Here is a 22,458-nt window from a genome sequence, read left to right on the forward strand (position 1 = left end):
GTCCGGTTCTGGGTCTTCCTCGAGGAGAAAATCGGTTACCTTTGCTTTCCGTCGACCGCTGTAACGGTAGGTCGGTTCGAAATTTAGAAGCTTGGCCCAATCTCTTTCTTTAACCCGAAATGCGGCTCGCAAAACTCCGAGGTTGGGATAGCTATACAAGGAATGGAGATGGGCGAAATCTGCAAAAAAGAGTAGTGTTAGTTCGGCTAATAGACTAAACAACCGAGATAACACACAAAGCAGAAGACCGAAGTAAAATTACCAGGCTCTCCCATTTTCCAATTTATAGGTCGGCCAGGGATTTGAGCTTGAAAATCCTCAAAGTTCCCAGAGACCCAAAAGAAATCATCATCATTTAGATCTTTATCCGGAGTATGTTTAATTATCTTCTCTCGACGGCGGCGAATTCTGAGGTAGTAGACCCACCCAGCATTCTTTGAGCCAATAGAGTATTGATGTAAGATTTCGGCTAGGCCGAGGTTTAAACCGGTCTGGTGATTTAGGGCAGCTATTCCCATTATGATACGGTATGTATTGGTGGACAGCTGGGTGGGGCATAACCTAGTTTGTCTAAGAAATTCGCAGATTAACGGCTGGACAGGAAACCGTAGTCCGGTTTCTATTATGGATTGAAGGGTGAAAGGGACGAAGCCTTCATTGTCCCAGGGAGTAGCATCTTTCTTGGCCAACTCCAGTTGGACATCATCAGGAATCTGGTAGTCCTGCCTGAATTCGGCCATGCCACCAGGGGTTTCGACTAAATATCTATACTTACCCATTTGTTGTATAAATTACGGATAAGTTATTTCGGTACAAAAATTTGGCTCAGTAGCTCGGTTTAGCACACGCAGGAGTGCCTGGGCAACCTAAGTCTGCAAAGTAGAAAGTAAGGGGGTTAAGCACAGATCGTTGGACCGCGCTACAAATTATAAGCAAGATATACAAATCCTACTTCGGCTTAGTTGGCTGGTTCTACCTTGGCTCATCAGAAGGCTTCTTAGCTCAGTTTTGAGCAGTTTAGACCGGTTTAACGTCTAGGGGCAGCTTTTCTGAGTTCGGTCTAAAAAACTAAGAAAGCTGGTTTAGTCCCAAGGCCTAAAACGATTACAGTATAATTACTTCGGTTGAGCTCTTAGGGGCGGCTTTCTGAGTTCGGTTTGAGAACTAAGAAAGCCGGCTTAGCCCTAAAATCTTAGCTCGGTTATAGACCGAAGTACCTAGTTCGGTATGAGCAAGCTTGTTCGGTGAACTTATCTTGGCTAGAGTGGGTCAGAAGAAACTACTGATATTCCTACAAGTTCTAGTTCGGTTACGTTCTGAATCTATCCACATACATAACACAAACAGTTTCCTAGTCCGGTTGCTAGGTGATTTTGGATCTAAGACTATTTTTCTACAAAATAGTTCTTACATACATAGAGTTCTACTGGTTTCTTCATAAAAAGTACAAAAGCCAAGCAGATAGAAGGAGAAAAATGTTCACAAAAAGCATACAAAACAAAAACAGATGGAAGAACAACCAAAAAAGCAAGAAAGGGTAGGCTTACTCACCAGATTAGAGTAGAAGAAGATAAAGATGGAACAGTAGCAGCAACGAAAAGCACGGATTTGGAAGCAAAGAAATGAAGACAGAGAGAGAAGATAGGGAATGTGAATACAGGTGAAGGTTTCAGAAAGGAAGGGGTGTTTTGTGAAATATGAGAGGGGGAAAAGGAAAGGAAGAAGCGGGAACTGTTTCAAAATCACGAAGCACGAAGACGGCGTGACAGCCGTCCTTAGCCAACCAAAACATGCCACGTGTCACAAGAATGGGAAGCGTTACAGACCTTATGATTGAAGAGACGTTTTTGACCGGACAAAACATGGCCAGGAGTAAAGTTAGCTCGGCTTAAAATTCGAGAGTTTTTAGCTCGGCTGGAGAGGCTAAAGTATTTTTTAGCTCGGCTGGAGAAGCTTAAAACGACACTAGCTCGGCCAGTGGACTGGTAATCCCAATCATGCTATGCAGATGGAATTAAGGGGCAATTGAGAGGGTAATTTTTGGGAAAGATTGGGCCGAGCTGCAAGTTGAGCTTTGAGGCCCAAAACGCGAAGGACTAAGTAAGAAGGCCGTAAAGGATACTCCGGCCTAGAGAGCAATGTTACTTCGGTCCAGGAGAAGCGTAGTCACTCCGGCTGGGAGAAATAAATGTTACTTCGGCCCAAGGAAGAGTAAAATTACTCCGGTCTGGAGGCAACTCAGAGTTAGTCCGGTCGCAGTATGTTCTGAGAAGACCGGTGTTGGAATTAGTCCGGTCGTGACTTACATTGGTTAGGTCGGTCCGAACTTGTTACCTGGAAGTTTGATCTAAGCGCATCAAGGTCGAACAGGGCAGCCGAAGTGAAGAGTTGGAGGAGAAGACCGAACTAAGGATAGTTCGGCCTTCTGTGGCTCGGTATAGCCAAGTTTACTTCGGTCAAAAGGAAGTTCGGCCGTAAAGAAAACCATCCCACTTGGTTTAAGCAGTGGGGGAGGGTGTAAAAGGATAAGCATTATCCTTAAGAGATTGAATCCTAGGAGGACTCTGTATGGAGAAATACAAGTCCTACTAGGATTGTGCCATATGAAACTTATAAAAGCTCACAAGCATCACCTTGGAGGAGGTAATTGAACACAATCTTTCTGAGAACTTAGAGCTTTGTCTATTTGTCAAGTTTTCTGACTTAGGCATCGGAGAGGTTTCCGGCACACACCCGCCGGCTAGCTCACGTCTGTGTTTTCAGGTGACAAAGTGACGTCGTACGGAGGAGCGTGGACTTGGTCAACAGGATTATACGAGGAGAATTATTTCTTCCCCGTACAGATGGGTTGTCATTTTATTCCCATTTTGCCCTCCATTTTCCTTTCATTTTACCATATGCATAATTGTCCTTTCATTTTGATAAATCTCTATTTTGCTCTTTTTTTATTTCGATTTTGTCCTTTCATTTTGAATAATTTACTAATGGTGGCCTATATGTTGAGTGAAGGTTTTTTCGTAATTACGCAAACACTTTTGATCAATTATGCAACAAGTTTTTTCATAATTACACAAACATTCTTGGTCAATTATGAAATAGTTTTTCTGTAATTATGCAAATATTCTTGGTTAATTATGAAATATAAATATTTTATTTTTTAACAAATTACAAATACACCCATAAAATTTGTTTAAAATATGAATCGGTCCTATAATAGTAGAAATTACAACTATAGTTTGTTATAAATTTTAATTTAACACAATACTCAAGGAAATATATATATATATATATATATATATATTCTCCTATGCAATAATAAATTATCAAAATTGTTTATTGAAAAATATATCTCATATCATTAAAAATTGTTAATTGACTTAATTATTTATTTATTAACAAAATGGTTAATTGAAAAATATTTTTCATATCAAAAAAAAATTATTTTACTTATTAATAAAATTAATTATTTGTTGTGCGAGTATAATTTATGCATTAATAAAATTAGTCATTTGTATATATATGTATTTTTTTCTGTTTCTTTATTAGTTTAGTAACTTATCTTAGTAGTTTTTTTTAGATGAGAGAATTATCTTAGTATTTGTTTTATATTTATCTGTTAAGAAAAATTACACATCATAATTTTTTTTATAAAAGTAATAGAATTGGAGTCAATATCATTGGATGTATAACAAATTAAAAAATCATACATTTTATACCACATAATTCTATTATAAATCTAATGATTTATTTTATTCAATTTCAGAGTATAATATTTTAGTTTTTAAAAAATTATCAAAACATAAAATTTAAACATATTATAATAATAACTCATGCGTTGCGCGGGTATGTGTAAACTAGTATATATATTTCTTTTTTGACTGGGACTGAAATTAGCCTCTTTATGCTTGGATTTGCAAACCTGCCTGAAATTTCCCTCTGGGTTGGGCTGGGCCGTCCTAGGACTTGGGCTGGGGGGGATTTGTGACTGTTACGTGACTAGTTTGCTTTCACCAAACCAGCGACTTTTGGCGCGCACAATGGAACAGTAAAAAAAATTAAAAAATAGCCTATGCAAGTTGGTATAGTCTATTCGGTTATAATAATAAGTTAAAGAGGATGCAGTCAAAGAAGACTTTATGATAGATTGACAAACTATTAAAAACAAGACGATAAATCTAATCAATAGACATCAATATTTTAAATTGAATTCTTAACCAAAAACAGTCAGAAAACCCCTTATCCCCATGTCTTTACTCTCTGTTGTTTTTCAAGTTTAGAATCTGTGTTGAATCTCCTTAAATCTGTTGCCGGCCTCCTCTTGTCTCTCATTTTTTATGTGTGTGTCTACCACCACCACCTCTGGCCACCAGCAACCACCACTCACCGGCTACAACCACCTTCAACCACCACCACAACCTCTGATCAGCTATGGGATTACTGGGTTTTTCTTTGATGCTTCTTTCTATGCTTCAAATTGTTGCTTCGCAGCAAGTTACTGACCCCAATGAAGGTTTGTGCGTTTGTGCGTCTCTGTTTGACTTGTCTCATCAATTGTGTTTGTGCTTATTTTTAGCTATGTCGAATTGTTTTGAATGTTTGTTTTGTTTGTTGGGTCAGTGGAAGCACTGAACAAGATAATTAGTCACTGGAATTTGGGAACAAAGTTGAATTTCAGTGGTGTCGATCCCTGCACCCAGAATGCAACCTGGGCTCCTGATTCTGCCAATCCCCAAATTGCCTGCCACTGCGCTGGCACTACCTGCCATGTCACCAGATTGTCAGTTCCTCCCTCGTCATTTTCTTTGTACTTCCTATATACGTGGTGGTGTACACGGTTTGGTTCAATTTGTTTCTGAATCAAAATCAAATACTGATTCCAACAATTTTAGAAATTTTGGAATCGAATTAATCTGTTGGAACCTATAGAACCGAAAGGAATAAACTTATTTGGTTCGGTTAGGTTTGATTCTACAGTTATGGACAATTCAAAACTAATCAATTCTAGCAGCTCAATTTTAGTGCAAAATACATTTTTAAAAGTCACTACTTTCAACACAAAATACACTCAAAACCATTAATGAGCCAACTAAAAGGTTCATTTATATACTCTCAAACTAAATATATACACTGAATGGTTTGGTTCAGAATAAGAACCGAGAGGGATTTACACTCAAAACCATTAATGAGCCAACTAAAAGGTTCATATATATACTCTCAAACTAAATATATACACTGAACGGTTTGGTTCAGAATAAGAACCGAGAGGGTCAAATCCTGAACCGAACGGTTCGTTCTTTTTTTTTTAAAACCAAAACCATAGTGTTCCGTCTTCCTAGACAGTAAACTAGGCATACTTTTTAATTATTAATTTTATTTTTTACGCCAATACTTTCATAGCAGTATGGTATAAAAAGTATATTTTGATTTTCATCTGACTCAGGAAGGTATATGCTCTTGACATATCTGGTGAAATTCCCAATGAATTATTCATGTTAAAGGAACTGCAAAACTTGTAAGTGATCACTTTCTTAGAACTCTTTTTTGGGTTTTTTTCAAATACTTTTATTTGATTGATTTACTGATCATATTTCATGGTGCAGGAATTTGGCTCAAAATGTATTAAGTGGACCCATCCCACCTGAAATTGGACAGTTGACAAATATGCAATACCTGTAACTAACTGCCACTCCAACTTCCTACATCTTTCGTGAATTTCCCAAATCGGGCTTCGGATCATCTATCCGCCTTCTGTCAAAGGGGGATAGATAGATGATGCGAACCCCTAAAATTGAACTGCTTTCACTATTTTTGATGTATTGAAAAACAGGACTGTCGGCATAAATAATCTTAGTGGTCCAGTGCCTCCAGAGCTTGGCAATCTCACCAAGTTACTATCCTTGTAAGCACATATCTGCATCATTTATAACTGTTTTCATCATCTTTCTACTCTTCTGGATTTATCTTTTAATGGGGTTCTTTTCGTATTTCAGAGGCATCAGCTCCAACAATTTCCAGGGACCTTTGCCTGCTGAGCTCGGAAACTTGACTTCTTTACAACAGTTGTAAGTAGGACTAATGAACAGGGTGATTCTGCCAAGCCCATTTGCTTTAGCTGTGGTTTTGCTGATAGTAGATAGGGACAGTTTAAATCTCGTTAATCAATTCACGTGCGTCACTAATTAGATGATCAGTAATCAGAAATTTTTTTTTTTTTTCATTCAGGTACATTGATAGCAGTGGAGTGAGTGGACCGATTCCACAACAACTATCGAGCTTGAAATCCCTCATGAAACTGTACTCTTTAAGCACTTTTCTCTGCATAAACACATAGTGATCTTCCAGTCTCTTTTAAAATATTAAAAGTAATTTTATATTTTTGTTCCAGGTGGGCATCTGATAATCTTTTTACCGGAAAGATTCCTGAATTTCTTGGAACTTTTACGGATTTCATTGACCTGTATGCATGACTTCCTTTGTGCTATGCTATATTTGAAGGAATTTTGTAGTGATTATACAAATTAAATTGACTGTTGCACCTTTGTCATTGACAGGAGACTAGAAGGAACAATGCTTGAAGGTCCAATCCCAACCAGTCTTGGTGCTCTAACCAAACTTGATGACCTGTAAGAACGAATTACAATCTTTTGTACTAGACAATTAATAGGAAATTAGTGGTAACCGTGCTATGGACGGCATCTAAAAAAATTAATAATATATTTTTATATAAAATAATATAAATATTTAAATTTTTGTATATAGATTATGAAAATAAAAAAGATTGAAATTTATAATTTAAGTCTCAAAATTTTATTACAATTTATTTATTATTTTTTAATTTGTCACAGATTTAATCATGTAACTTTCAACCCCTTACTAGAATTGCAAATTTAAGTGAGCTCAACCCAAGCAACTTGAGTTGAACTTAAAATTTTTTAAAAATTGAACAACATAATTTTTAATTAAGTGAGGACTTATGCAAAAATTCAAAAATTCAGATTAAATTTGAGTGGACTTGGACAGAAACACCAAATAACTTGAGAAACCAAAACAAAATTATATAAATAAATATATAAATTATTTGCTAATTTATATTTTAAAATAATAAATAAAATTAATTAAAAATTTAGTATTAATAAATAAAAGAAAAAACAATATACTTAAGATCTCCAATATAATTTTTCTTGAAAATATTTAAAAAAAATACAGTCACATGACATCTCTATTTTTCTACATATTTTTTTGTAAAAAGTAAAAAAGTATACTTAATTATATTTTTTAAGTCACATCACATCTTTACTTTTCTGTACATATTTTCATAAAAAGTAAAAAAAATATACTTATTTAGCACTTCCTAAACTACCACTAAGTTGATACTAAAAAAAAAAAAAACTTTCTCTTTATAATAGCATAAATAATTTAAATATAATTTTTTTGGTAACTCTTTTTAATTTAAAAAATTTCAATAAAATATTAAAAAGAATAAAAACAAATTTCTTACAAAATAAAAGTATTTGAATAAAAAAAGGTAGGAAGATATTTTAATATTGGTATTTTCATATAATCTGAATATAATTTTAGATGAATAATAAATTATCACCTATAACATTTAACGAATTATCACTTTTAATAAAATAAAATAAAAAGGGTTTCTTTCTAATTTATTTTAGCAAAAGTAACTTTTTAACAATTTGAGCCAAAGATATCTCTATTCTTTATTTTAATTTCTTTAATTGACAATTGAGATTAAAAAAAGAGTGGTGATTCATCCCACTAATTTTTGGACCACTAATAGCTCTAATGAGCATAAAAAAAAAATAAAAAATAAAAAAGTTCAAGTCAAAACATCACATCACTTTAGTGGGGGCCACTGTGCTACATCATTAGTGATACTCTAGAGCTCCCAATTTAGTGCTCAAAACATTATTCTTAAAAAAAATCTAACAAAATTCACCATGTTTGTTAAGTAGGGGTGTAAATCTAGCTCAGCCTAGCCCATGTCAGGTCTCGTGGGCTCCCGTCAAAATTCGGGCCAGGTCGACTCACGGGCCAGAAAATTAGGCCCAGGCCCAGTGATATTTGGGCCTTCGACAGAGCGGTGGGCTGAGGCCCGGGGTCAAGCTTGGGCTGGCCTGAACATTTTTTTGTTTTTTTTGTTTTTTCCACCAAAAATTTATTATTTTCCACTAAAAATGATTATGGGCCTCGGGCGCGAGTTTTGAGTGGGCCTTGAGCGGTTGGCCCAGGCGGGTCAGGCCCATGGGCTAAGCTGGGCTTCAAAATGATGGCCCGAGGCCAGGGTCTCAAGCATGGGCCTAAATAGGTCGGGCCCACCCCAAGCTACGGTTGAGCTTTGGATCGCCCACGGGCCGCAGACCATTTTTACACTCCTATTAGTAAGTACTAAAAAAGTTATGTTTTGTTCTTTTGTCAAAAAAAAAATTTATATTAAAAAAAATATTATTATTCAAGTCCTTATAGTTTAGAAGGATATAATTTTTTTTTTATAAAATTTAAAACAAAAATGAAAAAAAAATAGCGATTAATAATTTGAACACATGAAAACAAATTATATTTAGACCACTAAAATTATGACACATGTGATTATTGATTTCATTCTAATTGTAGTAATATAATTTGAAGAAGAATTTAAATTTGAAATTTTATTTTATAATTTAATAAAATATGCAAAATTTAAGGAATAAATATTGATCTCATTTCAATTATAGTAACATAATTTAAGCAAGAATCCAAGTTTGAAATTTTATTTTATGAATATAAAATTAATTTATAGACCAATAATATTGTAACACGTATTAACAAAAAATTAAACAAAATATAAAATAAAATAAAAATGAGAAAAAAGAATTACAACTTTCAACCTTAATGAAATAGTATATAGATATATAGATAAATCATAGAATATATCATTATTTAAAACTTATACATCATGGGATAAATCATTATAATTTAAAATTTAAATTAATTGAGTGTTTTTCATATTTAGTACCCCTCAAATTTGAATTTTGAAATTGATTAATATACTTTCTATTTTTTATTTTATATATTTGATATACCTTCCATTTGAAAGTCATAAATTTAGAGATATTAAATATATATATATATATATATATATATATTTGCTTGAATGAGAGCTAGAAATGATTTTTTTTAATTATTTAAAATTAAAAAATTAGAAATTTTAGTTTGATATATTGGAACCCACAAGACTTATGGTTAGAAACCTCTTTTTACTTATATAATATATAGATAGATAGATAAATTTAATATGAATTTATATTTGGTTCAAATATTTTTTTAATATACAAATTATTTTTTAAAATTTTCTTATAAAAATAATTTAACAATCCCATCACTAATCATGGTGTATGGAAAAAGTTAAAAAGGGTGTAGGAGTATGTATGGGAAAAGTCTAAAATACTTATGGGTTTGGGGAAGTCAATAAATGCTATTTTTTTTTTTTTAAATAAAAAAAATAAAAAATTAAAATTAGAATATTCAAACTCCCACAAGAAGGTTTGTTGGTCAAAAACTCCATTTTCCTTATATATAATATATAAAAGATTCCATTTTCTTTTACACATTAACAAGAAATTATTATCTTGATTTTTTTTTTCTTTTTTTCATTTTTTTGCATAGGAGAATTGGTGATCTAGGTATGGAAGATTCGTCTCTTGACTTTGTGGAAAACATGACCAGTTTGTCCATACTGTAAGATATCGTGTTTGTTTTTTCATTCATTTTCATTTGAATCCATCATGTATGACTGTCATGCTGCGTTCATATTGTCTGCAGATCATTGAGAAACTGTCGACTGGCTGGCCTAATTCCAGAAAAACTCAGCACCTTCTCTAATTTGAAAACACTGTATGTTACCTTCACATTGTAGATGAGATTCATGGAATTCAGTTATATTTTTAGTTTTTATTTTTATTTTTATTTTTTTTTTATATATCGAGCTTTTGAATTTTTTTTCTCTCCTTTAAAAATGTGATCACCATGAAAGGGACTTGAGCTTCAACAAGCTGACAGGTCAAATACCAATCTCCTTCCAAAACTTCACTTCATTAAACTACTTGTGAGTGTGATGAACCGATGATTTGTTTTTGTTTCGTTCTGTTGTGTTTGATTATGCCTATGTTGATCATTCTTATTGAACAATGCCTTTCTCAGATATCTTGGAAGCAACAACTTGAGTGGGGAGGTACCTCCAAACATCATAAGTCAAAATCTCCTTGCGCTGTAAAGTCCCCAAACTCTGATATGGAATTGCCCTTCTCTCAAGCGATGAACATTCTATCTGAATTGGGCAATTTTTTCCTTTCTTTCTGAATTTAAATATTTGATGCCTTAACATGATGTTTCACTTTGTGGCAGAGATGTTTCCTTCAATTCCCTCTCGGGAAATTTACCTCTAAACTCTGCCAAAGTAGGATTATCAATGTAAGTTATCATCTTTAACTTGTTTTCTTGGTTCTATTTATCATTCATCAAATCTAAATAGAATTTTTTTTTTAATTCAGGAATGTCGTTGGAACTTCTGTCAATGCAAACAGTTTGCTGGACGGGTACGTTAACCAAAGACTAGAATGCAAGACATTAACAGTTATTAGAAAGGCACATAGAATCATGTTATAGTTTTTTCATGATTTTCTACAGTTAATCATGTAGTTAGTTTTTTTGTATAATTAAAATAAATCCTTTGTATCACAGACTCGAGTGATTTCATTACTATCATTGAATTTCCCAAACTAATTTGATGGTGATTGGTGCAGGAAAGCATCCGGAATGTTGCAATGCCTCGTAGGCGGTACCAAGTGCTCTAACAAAGTTCCAGCTAGTAAGTACCACATTCCCTAAAGGAAGACTGACTACGATTTTAAATCCAAAAATTGGAAAAAATTAAATAAATAAAAACTCTTTGAACATTCTAACTTTTAAGTTGGTTTAGAATTCTGATGTCTAATTTATTTATTTTGTAGCTTCATTTTCAATTAAATGTGGAGGCACAGTACAAACATCAGCATCCGGCATCAAATTTGATGATGACACGGAAACACTGGGAGCTGCTTCAATTTACTCGAGCTCAGATCATCAATGGGCTGTAAGCAACACTGGGAGTTACATTTCCAACCCAAACGGGCCTCAATATACAACACAGACCGATTCTCAAATCATGGAAACATTGGAATCAGAACTGTATAAATCAGCAAGGATCTCACCGAGCTCATTGAGGTACTATGGCCTGGGTTTGATGAACGGGAAGTACAACGTTGAACTTCACTTTGCAGAGATACAAATGGATGATAACTCCTCTCACTCTTGGAAAGGTCTAGGAAGGCGCTTATTTGATGTTTACATTCAGGTACTTATAATAGGAAATAGGAAATTTCGCAACTTTTTTTTATCATTTTCCTTTATGGTGATTTTGCAATTATTGAAGGGAGAAAGAGTGCTACAAGATTTCAACATCAAAAATGAAGCAGGCGGATCCAAGAGAGCATTGGTGAGGACATTTGAGGCGAATGTTACTAACACGGTCATGGACATTCACTTCTTTTGGGCAGGGAGAGGCACTTGCTGCATTCCATATCAAAGCACATACGGACCTCTTGTGTCCGCTATCCATGTTTCTCAAGGTATTGTAGAACCCATTTTCCATTATGATTCAGAAAATTTTCCATTCAATATATAATAACTCAATTAGATGCTTTTCGCTTCGTCCTAACTTCTTTAACTAACTGTTTTGCAGCATCCAATGGCATTAGTTCTTCCAAGCGTGACAAGAAACGCGTGGGGAGGATTGTTGGAGTTGCAGTTGGATGTGCCGCAGGCCTTGTGATAATCTCTTCAGTGTTCTACTTGTGGTGGACAAAGGAAAAACCGACCCACATGCGAGTTCATACAGACGCCCCAAGGAAAGTGTAACTCATTCAACACAGCTCTGTTCTTATGATGTCTGATATTATGCTGCCAAATGAATTGATGAACTTGTAATGATGTCTTTGTCTTTGGAATCAAGGACAATTTAGTGCTTTTCAAAGACTAGTTCTCACAATGTCTATGATTGCAATAATAGTCTTTGGCTTTCTCAAGTTGGATTAGACCCAAAGACCACATTGGCTTGATATGTTAACAGTTGTGTTGTGTGTACAATGTATAAAAGTGCCTACTTTTCATGCTGTTCAATATTGTTCAAACTCAAACCATTTTGACAATGTAGAAGGCATAGGAAATAAAAACTATATATACCTAGAATTCCTACGCTCAAAAATTAAAAACTCTAGATCAAAATCATTGTGAATATGATTTTACATCATAAAAACTTCGAATACATACCACATGCCTCACTTTTTGGACATTTTTTTAAGTAAAAATTTTGAGTAACTTTTTCATTTAAAGAAATAATGTTTTCGGTGCGTACAAGTTCTTTGGGAGGAAAAGGAATGAACGAGTCAAAGATTTAAAGTTACAATGTTAACATATCATATACTCTTAAATTCTTTAATTTTGCTCTTGATAACTAGTATATATATTCCGAATTATTTTATATGATAAGAAATCATTATCATAATTGCTTTATTAGAATAAGAGAAAGGATTGGCATGATCTATCACTATGCAATAATTGCATATTCATAATGTGTGCTTGTAGTTTTTAATTTTTTATTATTAACTTTTAATTTAATGGAAATTATACCAAGTAATCTATCATATATTTCATAAATCATGAAGTTACCATATAGAGAAACATAATTCTATGATAGAAACAATCAAATAATTTGATTGAAATTATCATTACCAAGTTGAAAAAAAGAAACTAAAATAATTTAGAAAAGAAGATAAACGATCACGGTGGGACTCGAACCCACAATCTCCCGCTCCGGAGGCGAGCGCCTTATCCATTAGGCCACGCGATCATCTGATGGGGACTTACGAAACAATTATTTTAATTAGATAATTCCATAATTCAAGTTCACACACAAACGTGGCGCAACACCAGGTTTACATCACACAAATGAGAAACTATTCAATACTTGTTGAGGAATAATTTATTCCGTTTATAAGTTGATACATAATCAGTTATTTTCTAAAATTCTAAAGTAGTGGGTTCTATAATTTAAATCAATAAATATTACTTTATAACACTATTAGGCCATGTTTGATTGGATGGATTAGAGTATGGGATTGAGATTATTAATTCGTGGGCCCAATGTTTGTTTTAACATTTTGGTTTAGGATTATTAATCCAACGGATAATTAATCCAACAAATTTGTAGGATTATTAGTAATGGGATAGGGGTGGAATTATTAATTCAATGATAATTAATTCAATTGGATAGTGAATACTACACTAATTTGATAGGATTATTAATATTTCACAATTAATCTTGTGAATCAAACATGACCTTAGAATTTATTTTAAGAGTATTGAATAATTTTTTCAAACAAACGTGGTGCAAGATGTTGTTTATTACCATTAAATTAACCATTATAGGTGAAGCATGTGATGGATTACATAAAATGTATTGACAGACATATTTATTTTGAAGGTGGACGTCGCTATAATTGGGTTTAATCCTACCATTTATTACATTTTTTATAAATCATTCTATGATTTATTTTGTGGTCTTAGTATTGCTTTTTAAATCATTTACAATATTACTTGTTGAGTGTAAATTATTTATGAAAAAAAAATTAAATTGATTCGATATCTATAATTATAATTTTATTATCTATATTTTATGAATAATTATATGTAAATAGCCAATAACACAAATTTAGAGAACAAAAATGAAATTCGTAATAAACTTGATAAATTTCATTCACTGATAGACAGTAGATAAGCGGTATGATGATATTGACAAGGTCACAGCTTCTCTCCAATCCTTAATTGGACTGGACTGGACTATTGGGTTATGGTGAGCTCGATCTCGATGATCCAAGCTGTTGGATGTGTAGAGCTCATTGAATGCATTGTACGTGCAAAAAAACACGTTAATCTAATATCGATAATTTTTTAATCAAATTACATTTGTTTCAACAGCAATTATATTTTTAAAAATAAATCATATACAAAAATACGAACATTTGATTTTACACATGATTTTTTTTTTTTTTGCACGATCCAACTTGTTTTCGAACAGGAGAGGAGCTCAACCCTACCGATAGATACCCACTATGCAGTAAAGTAAAGTTCCATGCCAAAGTAATGTGTACTTCCCATAAACTTTCTACTAATGGTTAGGCCATCTCCAACTTAAACTAGTTTGTTGCATTAGTTCTAAAATATTGAAGTCTTTCTGAACTTTCCTTTTTTATATTTTATTTTTGGTTAATGCAAAGTACCCAAAAACATTAACAAAGAATTACCCAAAAGACAAAAGGATGGTTGAAATTCATTGGTTTATTTTGAGCTCATGTATAAACAAAATAAAAACAACATCATTTTAAAATTTATTATTTTTATGTCTAAAAACACAAATAAATAAAAGTCAAGAAACGACACCAAGCATGCCTTCAAACATTCTAAAGATTCTACATGCATAAATTTCATAGAGAGAGCTCTTATTTTAAACAGTTTTGACATGATCGCTTGTATGAACTTGTAAAAAAAATTTATCACTACATTACCGACAACTAAATAGCTTCCAAATGACACTGTTTTTTTCCATTTGAGAAAGTGACATCCACTTGAAACGAATGACAGTTCTTTGTCATTTATCTCTTTATAATGATTTTGTTATACAACTAAATAACAGTCTTTTTGTCTATTCGAAAAAGAACATCCATTTGATTGCAAATGACAATTCTTAGTCATGTATGTCTTTATAATGATTTTATTATAATAATTTAATCGTCTTAATTTAAATTGAAAATATAACAATTTTGTTTCAAGATGTATGATTGTCAAAAATGACTTTCGTGATAATTCCTGTGGTGAAGATTTAAAATTCAAATTCAATTAAAAGGGATGAATATAATAGGAGTATAATTTGGACAGGTTTGATTGAATTGACAACTTATCCAAACTCAACTCAACATATTAAAAACACGAATTAGAAGAGAAGAAATTATTCATTGCCTCATGGGCAAATTTAGGTGGTGTTTCAACCTAACTATTATTGGTTAAAATAGTAAGTTTTACTACTTATTTGATCTATTAGGGAGACAACCAGACATTTGTTCAAATATGAATAGGATGGAGCAATGCTCCTAGGACAATATATAATTTCTTCTAGGATAGACTATGCTAATCCGCAATTGCGAAATGACAACTCAAACTTGGTTAGAAATTATATTTTTGTTCAAAATTTACTGGAGAATTTTTGTATTCTTTATAGAATGTTCAAAAAATCTCACATTTCAAGTTATTTTAAATCAAATCTCATTATATATTTATCTAAAATTTACTAAGAAATTTTTTTATTTTTTTAAAATGTTTTACATTTCAAATTAAAAAGATTCTTATGTGGTCATTTGGGAACCCAACAAAAAGCAGCGTTTTGCAGCTTCTAAAGACACAGCTTGGGTAGCTATAAAAAACTGAACACCATTTGGGAAGCACACAAATCGCAATGTGTGAAATCAAGGCCGGCCCTCAGATTTACGGACCTAAAGTGAATTTTAGAAATGGGGACACCTTTTATATTAAAAAAAAATTATGGATAAAATAAAAAGTTATAACTTTTTTATTTGTTTATAGCCACAAAGAAATTTACTTGTACATATAATCATTAAAATTATAAACAAAATAATATAATGAAACAAAATTAGGACAAAAAAATTAAGAAAAAATTATTCAATTAAAACTAATAAAGACCTAGGTAAAAAAATTTGGGCAAAATTATTTATTCCATTAAAATCTAATAGATAAAGAAGGTAAAAAAAAATAAAAATTTGGGTCCATATATTGTATGTATTATTTTTCTTGAGCCCAAACACTTTTATATATATATATATATATATATATATTTTTTCATTTTAATAAATATGGGCCAAACTACATTTATAAATAAATATGGATCAAACTACACTAATAAATAAATATGGACTAAACCATATATAGACCCAATAAAATATTTTGGCGACCTTTAAATTGATCCAAAAACCAAAAAAAAAAAAAATATTGAGCCTATAATATTTTATCAAATTTGGAGACCTTATTTTTGGGCCAAAATTTTGGGGCCTTACTAGCCTTAGGCCAGGGCCGCCCTGCGTGAAATTACATGGTTACCCTACATGTTCCAACAAGCAACTAAGTCACATTGGTCAAAAAAGTAAATTGCCTAATTTGGCTGAGATATTTTAGTTATTTTATTGTGATGTGACATCATAAACAAATATTAGTTCAAAAAAATCAAAAGTAATTTTTTACTACATTTCCAAATCACTTTCTGAAAAAACTAAAAAACTTGGTAAAAAATTAAAAGTAAATTTTTTTACTATCTTCAAAACACCTCTGTATCGAAATGCATTCCAAATTAAAAATATCCACACCCCACCTCAAACATATTCTCATATAAGAAGATTTTATACTAAATGAAAATCAATGCGGATTTGTGTCGCTAGATTCACTCAACTGAATTTTACAAAATAATAAGTTGTATATCTATCTTTTCTATACAAAAGGAAAAAAAAAATATGAAGGTAAATTATCAATAAGTTCTAATAGTTGAACTTAATTCATTCTTATTGAAAATAAGTTCTAGTACAATCATTGCTAAAAATAATTTTTTGTGACAATTTTTTATATATGTCGGTAAAAATTGACAATTAGTGATTTTTTTTGTTGTCACAATTTTTATAAATTGTCGCTAAAATTTACAATTAGTGATGTTTTTCTATGATGAATTTTTCAACAGTTGTTAAAAATTGAAAACTACTAACATTTTAAATTGTCGTTAAAACTTATAATAAGTGATATTTGTTATGACAAAATTTTAAATTGTCGATAAAAATTAATAATTAGTGACATTTTTTTTAATAATGTATGATAAAAATGTCATTAATTATTATAGGACTTATTGGACAATAAGTCTACTTACTATGACCTACATGTAAATCTCCAAAAACATAATGAAAATAAGGATATAATCATAAATTCAATTTTTAAAGAATATATTAATTTTATATTTTTAAAATGAATGGGATTAATTGATTTATAAAAAAATTAAGACTAAATTGATCACCTTTTTCTCAAGATTAAGGGTTGGTTTGGTATAAACTAAATAATACAAAAAGTCAAAAAGGCATTATCCTATTTAAGTCACATCATCTTAAACTCAACCCAAACCCAATCTATATAAGCCAATAAGTCAAAAAGTATACTTTTTTTTAGAACATCCAAAATCAATCCTAAATTTATGAGTAAATTTTTCTTAATTTTATATTTATTGACAAAATAAACAAATAAAAAAAATTTAAATCCAATTATTTGATAGTGGTGGGTGCAAATTCCTACGTACTTATTTATTTATTTATTTGAACTTAATTCCTACGTATTATTACTACCTATTTTCTCACTCAATTATTAAACATAAAACCATGTGGTAGGCATACACACTTATCAGATAATTTCTGCCCCAAAATAACAGCCACCGTCGGTTCTATTCTAGACGTGGATCAGGTGACGCGTATATCAATATCCAAAAAAATCTCTCTGTCACCGTAACCCGTACGCGGTCGCATGGTAATAAAAATAAAATAATCCGCTATTAGATCTTCAAATCAACGGCCCAGATCTTCCCACACTCCCCCCATCCCACTCCTTCCATTCCACCTTTTTATTTCCATTCTCGTTCCCCCTCTTCCTCTCAACAATCTCTCTCTCTCTCTCTCTCCTCCCCTGTCTGTCTCTATCTATCTCCACCTAGAGAGAGAAAACCAGCGCAGCGAATTCTCTGTCCTCCATTGCAACTCCCCTCAGTTGAGATCCAATCTCAAGCCTCCATTCATTGACAAATCAGAAATTCTTCAACTTATCGGTACAAAAATATCAGTTTGCTTGGTTTCTATTTTTGGTTTATGTTCTATTTAAATAAAACCCTAAACTTGTTGTAATTTTTGTTGTAGATTGATCTCCTACAATGGCACCGAGCACGATACGCAAAGCGATTGGTGCAGTGAAAGATCAAACCAGCATTGGAATCGCCAAAGTCTCGAGCAACATAGCCCCGGAGCTGGAAGTCGCCATCGTGAAAGCGACGAGCCACGATGACGACCCAGCCGACGAGAAGTACGTTCGCGAGATCCTACACCTGACTTCGTACTCTCGTGGCTACGTGAGTGTCTGCGTCGCCGCCGTGTCGAAGCGGTTGGGGAAGACGAGAGACTGGATCGTAGCTCTCAAGAGTCTCATTCTGATTCACAGACTTCTCTCCGATGGCGAGCCAGTTTTCCAGAGAGAGATCATGTATGCGACTCGGAGAGGGACTCGGTTGCTCAACATGTCTGATTTTCGAGACGAAGCTCACTCGAATTCATGGGACCATTCAGCTTTCGTGAGGACTTATGCTATGTATTTGGATCAGAAGTTGGAATTGATGTTGTACGAGAGAAAACAGAGTGGCGGCGACAGCGTTGGTGGCGGCGGCGAGCAGCGGTGGAGGTCGCCGCCGAACGAGTTCCGGGACGAATCTGGACATGGAAACTACGGGATGAGGAGGTCGAGATCGTTCGATGATGCGAGGGAAAGATCGAGAGATGAGAGAAAAGATGTGACCCCATTGAGGGATATGAAACCCGAGAGGATTTTCGGAAAGATGGGACATTTGCAGAGGCTTCTAGATAGGTTTTTGGCGTGTCGGCCGACCGGTGTGGCGAAGCAGAGTAGGATGGTGATGGTTTGTCTGTACCCGGTTACCAAAGAGAGTTTCAAGCTGTACTCTGATATCTGCGAGCTTTTAGCGGTGTTGCTCGATAGGTTTTTCGATATGGAGTACTCGGATTGCGTGAAGGCTTTCGATGCGTATACCAGTGCGGCCAAGCAGATCGATGAGCTTGGGGCTTTTTACAATTGGTGTAAGGACACAGGGGTTGCGAGGTCTTCGGAGTACCCGGAAGTGCAGAGGATTACGAGCAAGCTGTTGGAGACTTTGGAGGAGTTTGTGAGGGACAGAGCGAAGGCTGCGAAGAGCCCCGTGAGGAAAGTGGAAGAGAAAGTGGTTCTAGAGGAGGAGCCTGCTCCGGATATGAATGAAATCAAGGCATTGCCACCGCCGGAAAATTACGCTCTGCCGCCAGCGGCGGAGCTGGAGGTGGAACCTCCTATGGCTCAGGAAGAGACCCGGGACTTGGTCGATTTGAGGGAGGAGGCTTTAACGGCCGATGATCAGGGTAACAGATTGGCCCTGGCTTTGTTCGCCGGTCCGGCGGCAAACAATGGAAATGGGTCTTGGGAGGCTTTTCCAGTGAATGGGGAGCCGGAAGTGACGTCTGCGTGGCAGACTCCGGCGGCAGAAACCGGCAAGGCCGATTGGGAATTGGCTTTGGTTGAGACAGCTAGTAATTTGTCAAAGCAAAAGGCTACATTGGGTGGTGGATTCGATCCTTTGCTTTTGAATGGGATCTATGATCAGGGAATGGTGAGGCAACATGCTAGTACCGCTCAATTGAGCGGTGGCAGTGCCAGCAGTGTGGCGTTGCCAGGAGCAGGAAAAATCAATACGCCTGTACTGGCTCTTCCCGCTCCTGATGGGACTGTGCAGACGGTTGGGGGTGATCCGTTTGCCGCGTCGTTAAGCATTCCTCCGCCGTCGTATGTGCAAATGGCGGATATGGAGCAAAAACAACAATTACTTGTGCAGGAACAGACAGTGTGGCAACAGTATGCTAGGAATGGAATGCAAGGTCAAGCTAGTTTGGCCAAGATCAGTGGCGGCGGATACTACACTCCGCCGATGATGATGCCACCTTATGGAATGCCACCGGTGAACCCTCCGGCAGGGTATTACTACGCAACTCCTTACTGATTTTTTTAAAATATTTTGTGTCACTATTGTTTCATACATATTAGTTCTTCTTTTTTTTTGGTGTTATTTTTATTGTTGTTTTTTTATTCCTTGTCCAATGTATTTTAATGTGACTTTGTGCACATCAATGGGGGAAGGGAGGAGAGGGAAAATGAGCTGAGGAGATATGGGGGGGATTTGAATGTTGGGTGCTTTTGTAATCCAATTATGATGTCTCTGTATGTTTTGTAATATTGGAAATTTTCTTGGCAACTTTGTAATTTTTATGTGATTAATTTATTAGGTCTCAATTGTTGGATCAATATGGATATTTCATCATCCTTCATTAGTTTGTGAAAATTAAGTGAAATTATGTGTCCTAACCTAACTTGATAGTTATTGGTGCCTTAATTTGATAGTTATTTAGACTGGCCACCTAAGGGTTTTAAGTTTAATTTTGGGCAATGATTAATAAAATGCTTAGGAGTTATGATTAATAAAATTTAGCTCCAGTTGTGTTTGTCAATGAGTTAGCTTAGGCACTATTTGGCATTTTTTTATATTTTTATATTTTTTCAAGTAACATCGTTTCTTTATTATTATTTTTTTGTATATCTTTTTATAAAATATTAAAAATTATACTTGTTTAGATCATTTTAAATATCATCTTAGTAGTTTTTTTTTTTTTTTTTTTTTTTGGAAATGAGCTTAGTATTTCTTGGCACAACATATTTCTTATTTTGTAGGTAAGAGGAGACAAGGACCAACCCAATTTGTGACAATTGTATTGTAAAAAAATCGGGTTCTGTTTGGATAGATAAATTTCATAAAAACATAGGGTAGTTGGTTATTATGAATAGCAAAAATGCCTAAGACCCCGAATGGGGGTCACCGGGCGGCGGCCGGGCGGGGGGTGTACGGAAGCTTTCCATTGGTAAAAAAAAAAAATTTGTCATCTCGCTGGGGTCGACCCCCCAGTGGGGGGGTCTGTAGCGAAGTCCTTATGAATAGATAAGAAAAGAAAAAGCAAACAACAATGATTCATCCCACTAAAAATATCACCACTAATAGCACTAATGTATTAAAAAAGTAAAAAAAAAAAAAAAATACAACTCCAAGATCAAAACATCACATCATTAATAACGGGATCCACTGCCACCTAATTAGTCGGAGCACTAATTAGTGTTCCCAAACATTTTTCAAAAGCAAAACAGAGTAGAGTAAGAAGAAAAATCTTAGGATATTTGTACAACTATAGTAAGAAGAAAAATCTTAGGATATTTGTACAACTATTATTCTTGGCACGAAGAGTTTTAAATTACTATATATATGTAAATTTGAGCTAATATTTTTAAATAATTAGTGTCTAATCTAATATTACCAATTGAAGGATCTAAGTAGATGTTTGACGCGCATTAAAAAAAAGTAAAAGAAAAATAAATTTGAAGACACACACTTATTTGAATTATATCAATTAACATTTATCAATATTTTTTTTTACATATTTTTTTATAAAAAATAAAAAAATATATATACTTATTTAAAACATTTCAAATTATCCCTAAGTAGAACTAGAGAGAGCCAATAATGGAAATCATATGATTAATTATTTGCGTTTTAGAGTGATGGTGATTGATAATGTTAAATCAAATTGTCCAAGATGACACTACGAATCTGAAGTGACTTACAAGACAGTTTATTCTACGTATGGGGTATTAATTTGATTCTAAGCTTTTCTTCCATTTTTTATTTTTATTTTTTTTAAGCATTCTTTGGTATTTGATTCTTTACCATAATTTGGTAACTTTTCTTTGAGCTTGCTTAGCTTTCGCTCAAAATTATAACTCATGTGACCCTTGACACACATAGATATGTGTATGATTGGGGGTGGATTAACTCGAGTTCAATTTACTAAATTTTAGATTTTGAGAAGTATAATTTTAAATTTAATCAATCTACAAATGAATTAAATTTGGACATAATTTGGCCAAAGACTTTTATTTCACATCAATATCTTGAATTTTTTCTGCTTTTGAATAAAATGATATTGCAAGCTAATATGTTTTACTGTTTGATAGAAAGAACTCAAAACTAATTTTTTTATTATTGCATTTTATGTATTTGAGATTTTTGTTTTTTTAATAATTTTAAAAAGTACATTTGTGTTTGAATTTAGACAATTTGATCTAGTCCAATTAATTACGGTAAACTTCAACTCGAGCTTGAACAAGTAAATTCAATTTAAAGGTCGTGATTCAATGGAATCCGCCGAAATATATATTTGACAAGCATTATTAACGTGTGATTTGATTTGTTCCATTCCATGTCCAGTGGAGGAAAATGTATCTCTGGTTGTATGACAGCCCAAACAAGAAAGCTACTTGGTTGGCAACTTATATTATATATATATATATATGTATGTATATATAAATGCTATGATTTCTACCTACAAATCCCAAATGTATTTCAAATGAAAGTTGTGTGGTTGA

The 22,458-nt window shown here is 33.5% G+C and overlaps 2 protein-coding genes and 1 non-coding gene across 4 annotated transcripts; 2 read left to right on the forward strand and 1 right to left on the reverse strand.

Moving 5' to 3' along the window:
- Window positions 1-4,126: 4,126 nt before the first annotated feature.
- LOC114300700 (uncharacterized) lies at window positions 4,127-12,207 on the forward strand. Of its 2 annotated transcripts, none has more exons than XM_028245558.2 (19): window positions 4,127-4,510; window positions 4,618-4,777; window positions 5,441-5,512; window positions 5,601-5,672; window positions 5,828-5,899; window positions 5,991-6,062; window positions 6,223-6,294; window positions 6,386-6,457; window positions 6,552-6,623; window positions 9,658-9,729; window positions 9,814-9,885; window positions 10,025-10,096; window positions 10,192-10,260; window positions 10,396-10,461; window positions 10,542-10,586; window positions 10,794-10,858; window positions 11,001-11,383; window positions 11,462-11,657; window positions 11,771-12,207. In XM_028245558.2, the coding sequence occupies exons 1-19, from the start codon at window positions 4,429-4,431 to the stop codon at window positions 11,944-11,946; spliced, it is 1,962 nt and encodes a 653-aa protein (XP_028101359.2). In that variant the 5' UTR covers window positions 4,127-4,428; the 3' UTR covers window positions 11,947-12,207. The 2 variants fall into 2 exon arrangements, with proteins under 2 accessions (XP_028101359.2, XP_082757600.1); XM_082901474.1 differs by having other exon boundaries at window positions 4,185-4,510; window positions 11,586-11,657.
- A 657-nt stretch (window positions 12,208-12,864) lies between these two features.
- Window positions 12,865-12,937, reverse strand: TRNAR-CCG (transfer RNA arginine (anticodon CCG)). The gene has a single exon. It is a non-coding gene; the product is annotated as a tRNA-Arg (tRNA).
- A 4,668-nt stretch (window positions 12,938-17,605) lies between these two features.
- LOC114300712 (putative clathrin assembly protein At2g25430) lies at window positions 17,606-20,292 on the forward strand. The gene is made up of 2 exons (XM_028245568.2): window positions 17,606-18,004; window positions 18,093-20,292. The coding sequence occupies exon 2, from the start codon at window positions 18,107-18,109 to the stop codon at window positions 19,988-19,990; it is 1,884 nt and encodes a 627-aa protein (XP_028101369.1). The 5' UTR covers window positions 17,606-18,004; window positions 18,093-18,106; the 3' UTR covers window positions 19,991-20,292.
- Window positions 20,293-22,458: the final 2,166 nt, after the last annotated feature.

The sequence above is a fragment of the Camellia sinensis genome, chromosome 13 (assembly GCF_055761805.1).
Source record: "Camellia sinensis isolate YWXY chromosome 13, ASM5576180v1, whole genome shotgun sequence".
Lineage (NCBI taxonomy): Eukaryota > Viridiplantae > Streptophyta > Magnoliopsida > Ericales > Theaceae > Camellia > Camellia sinensis.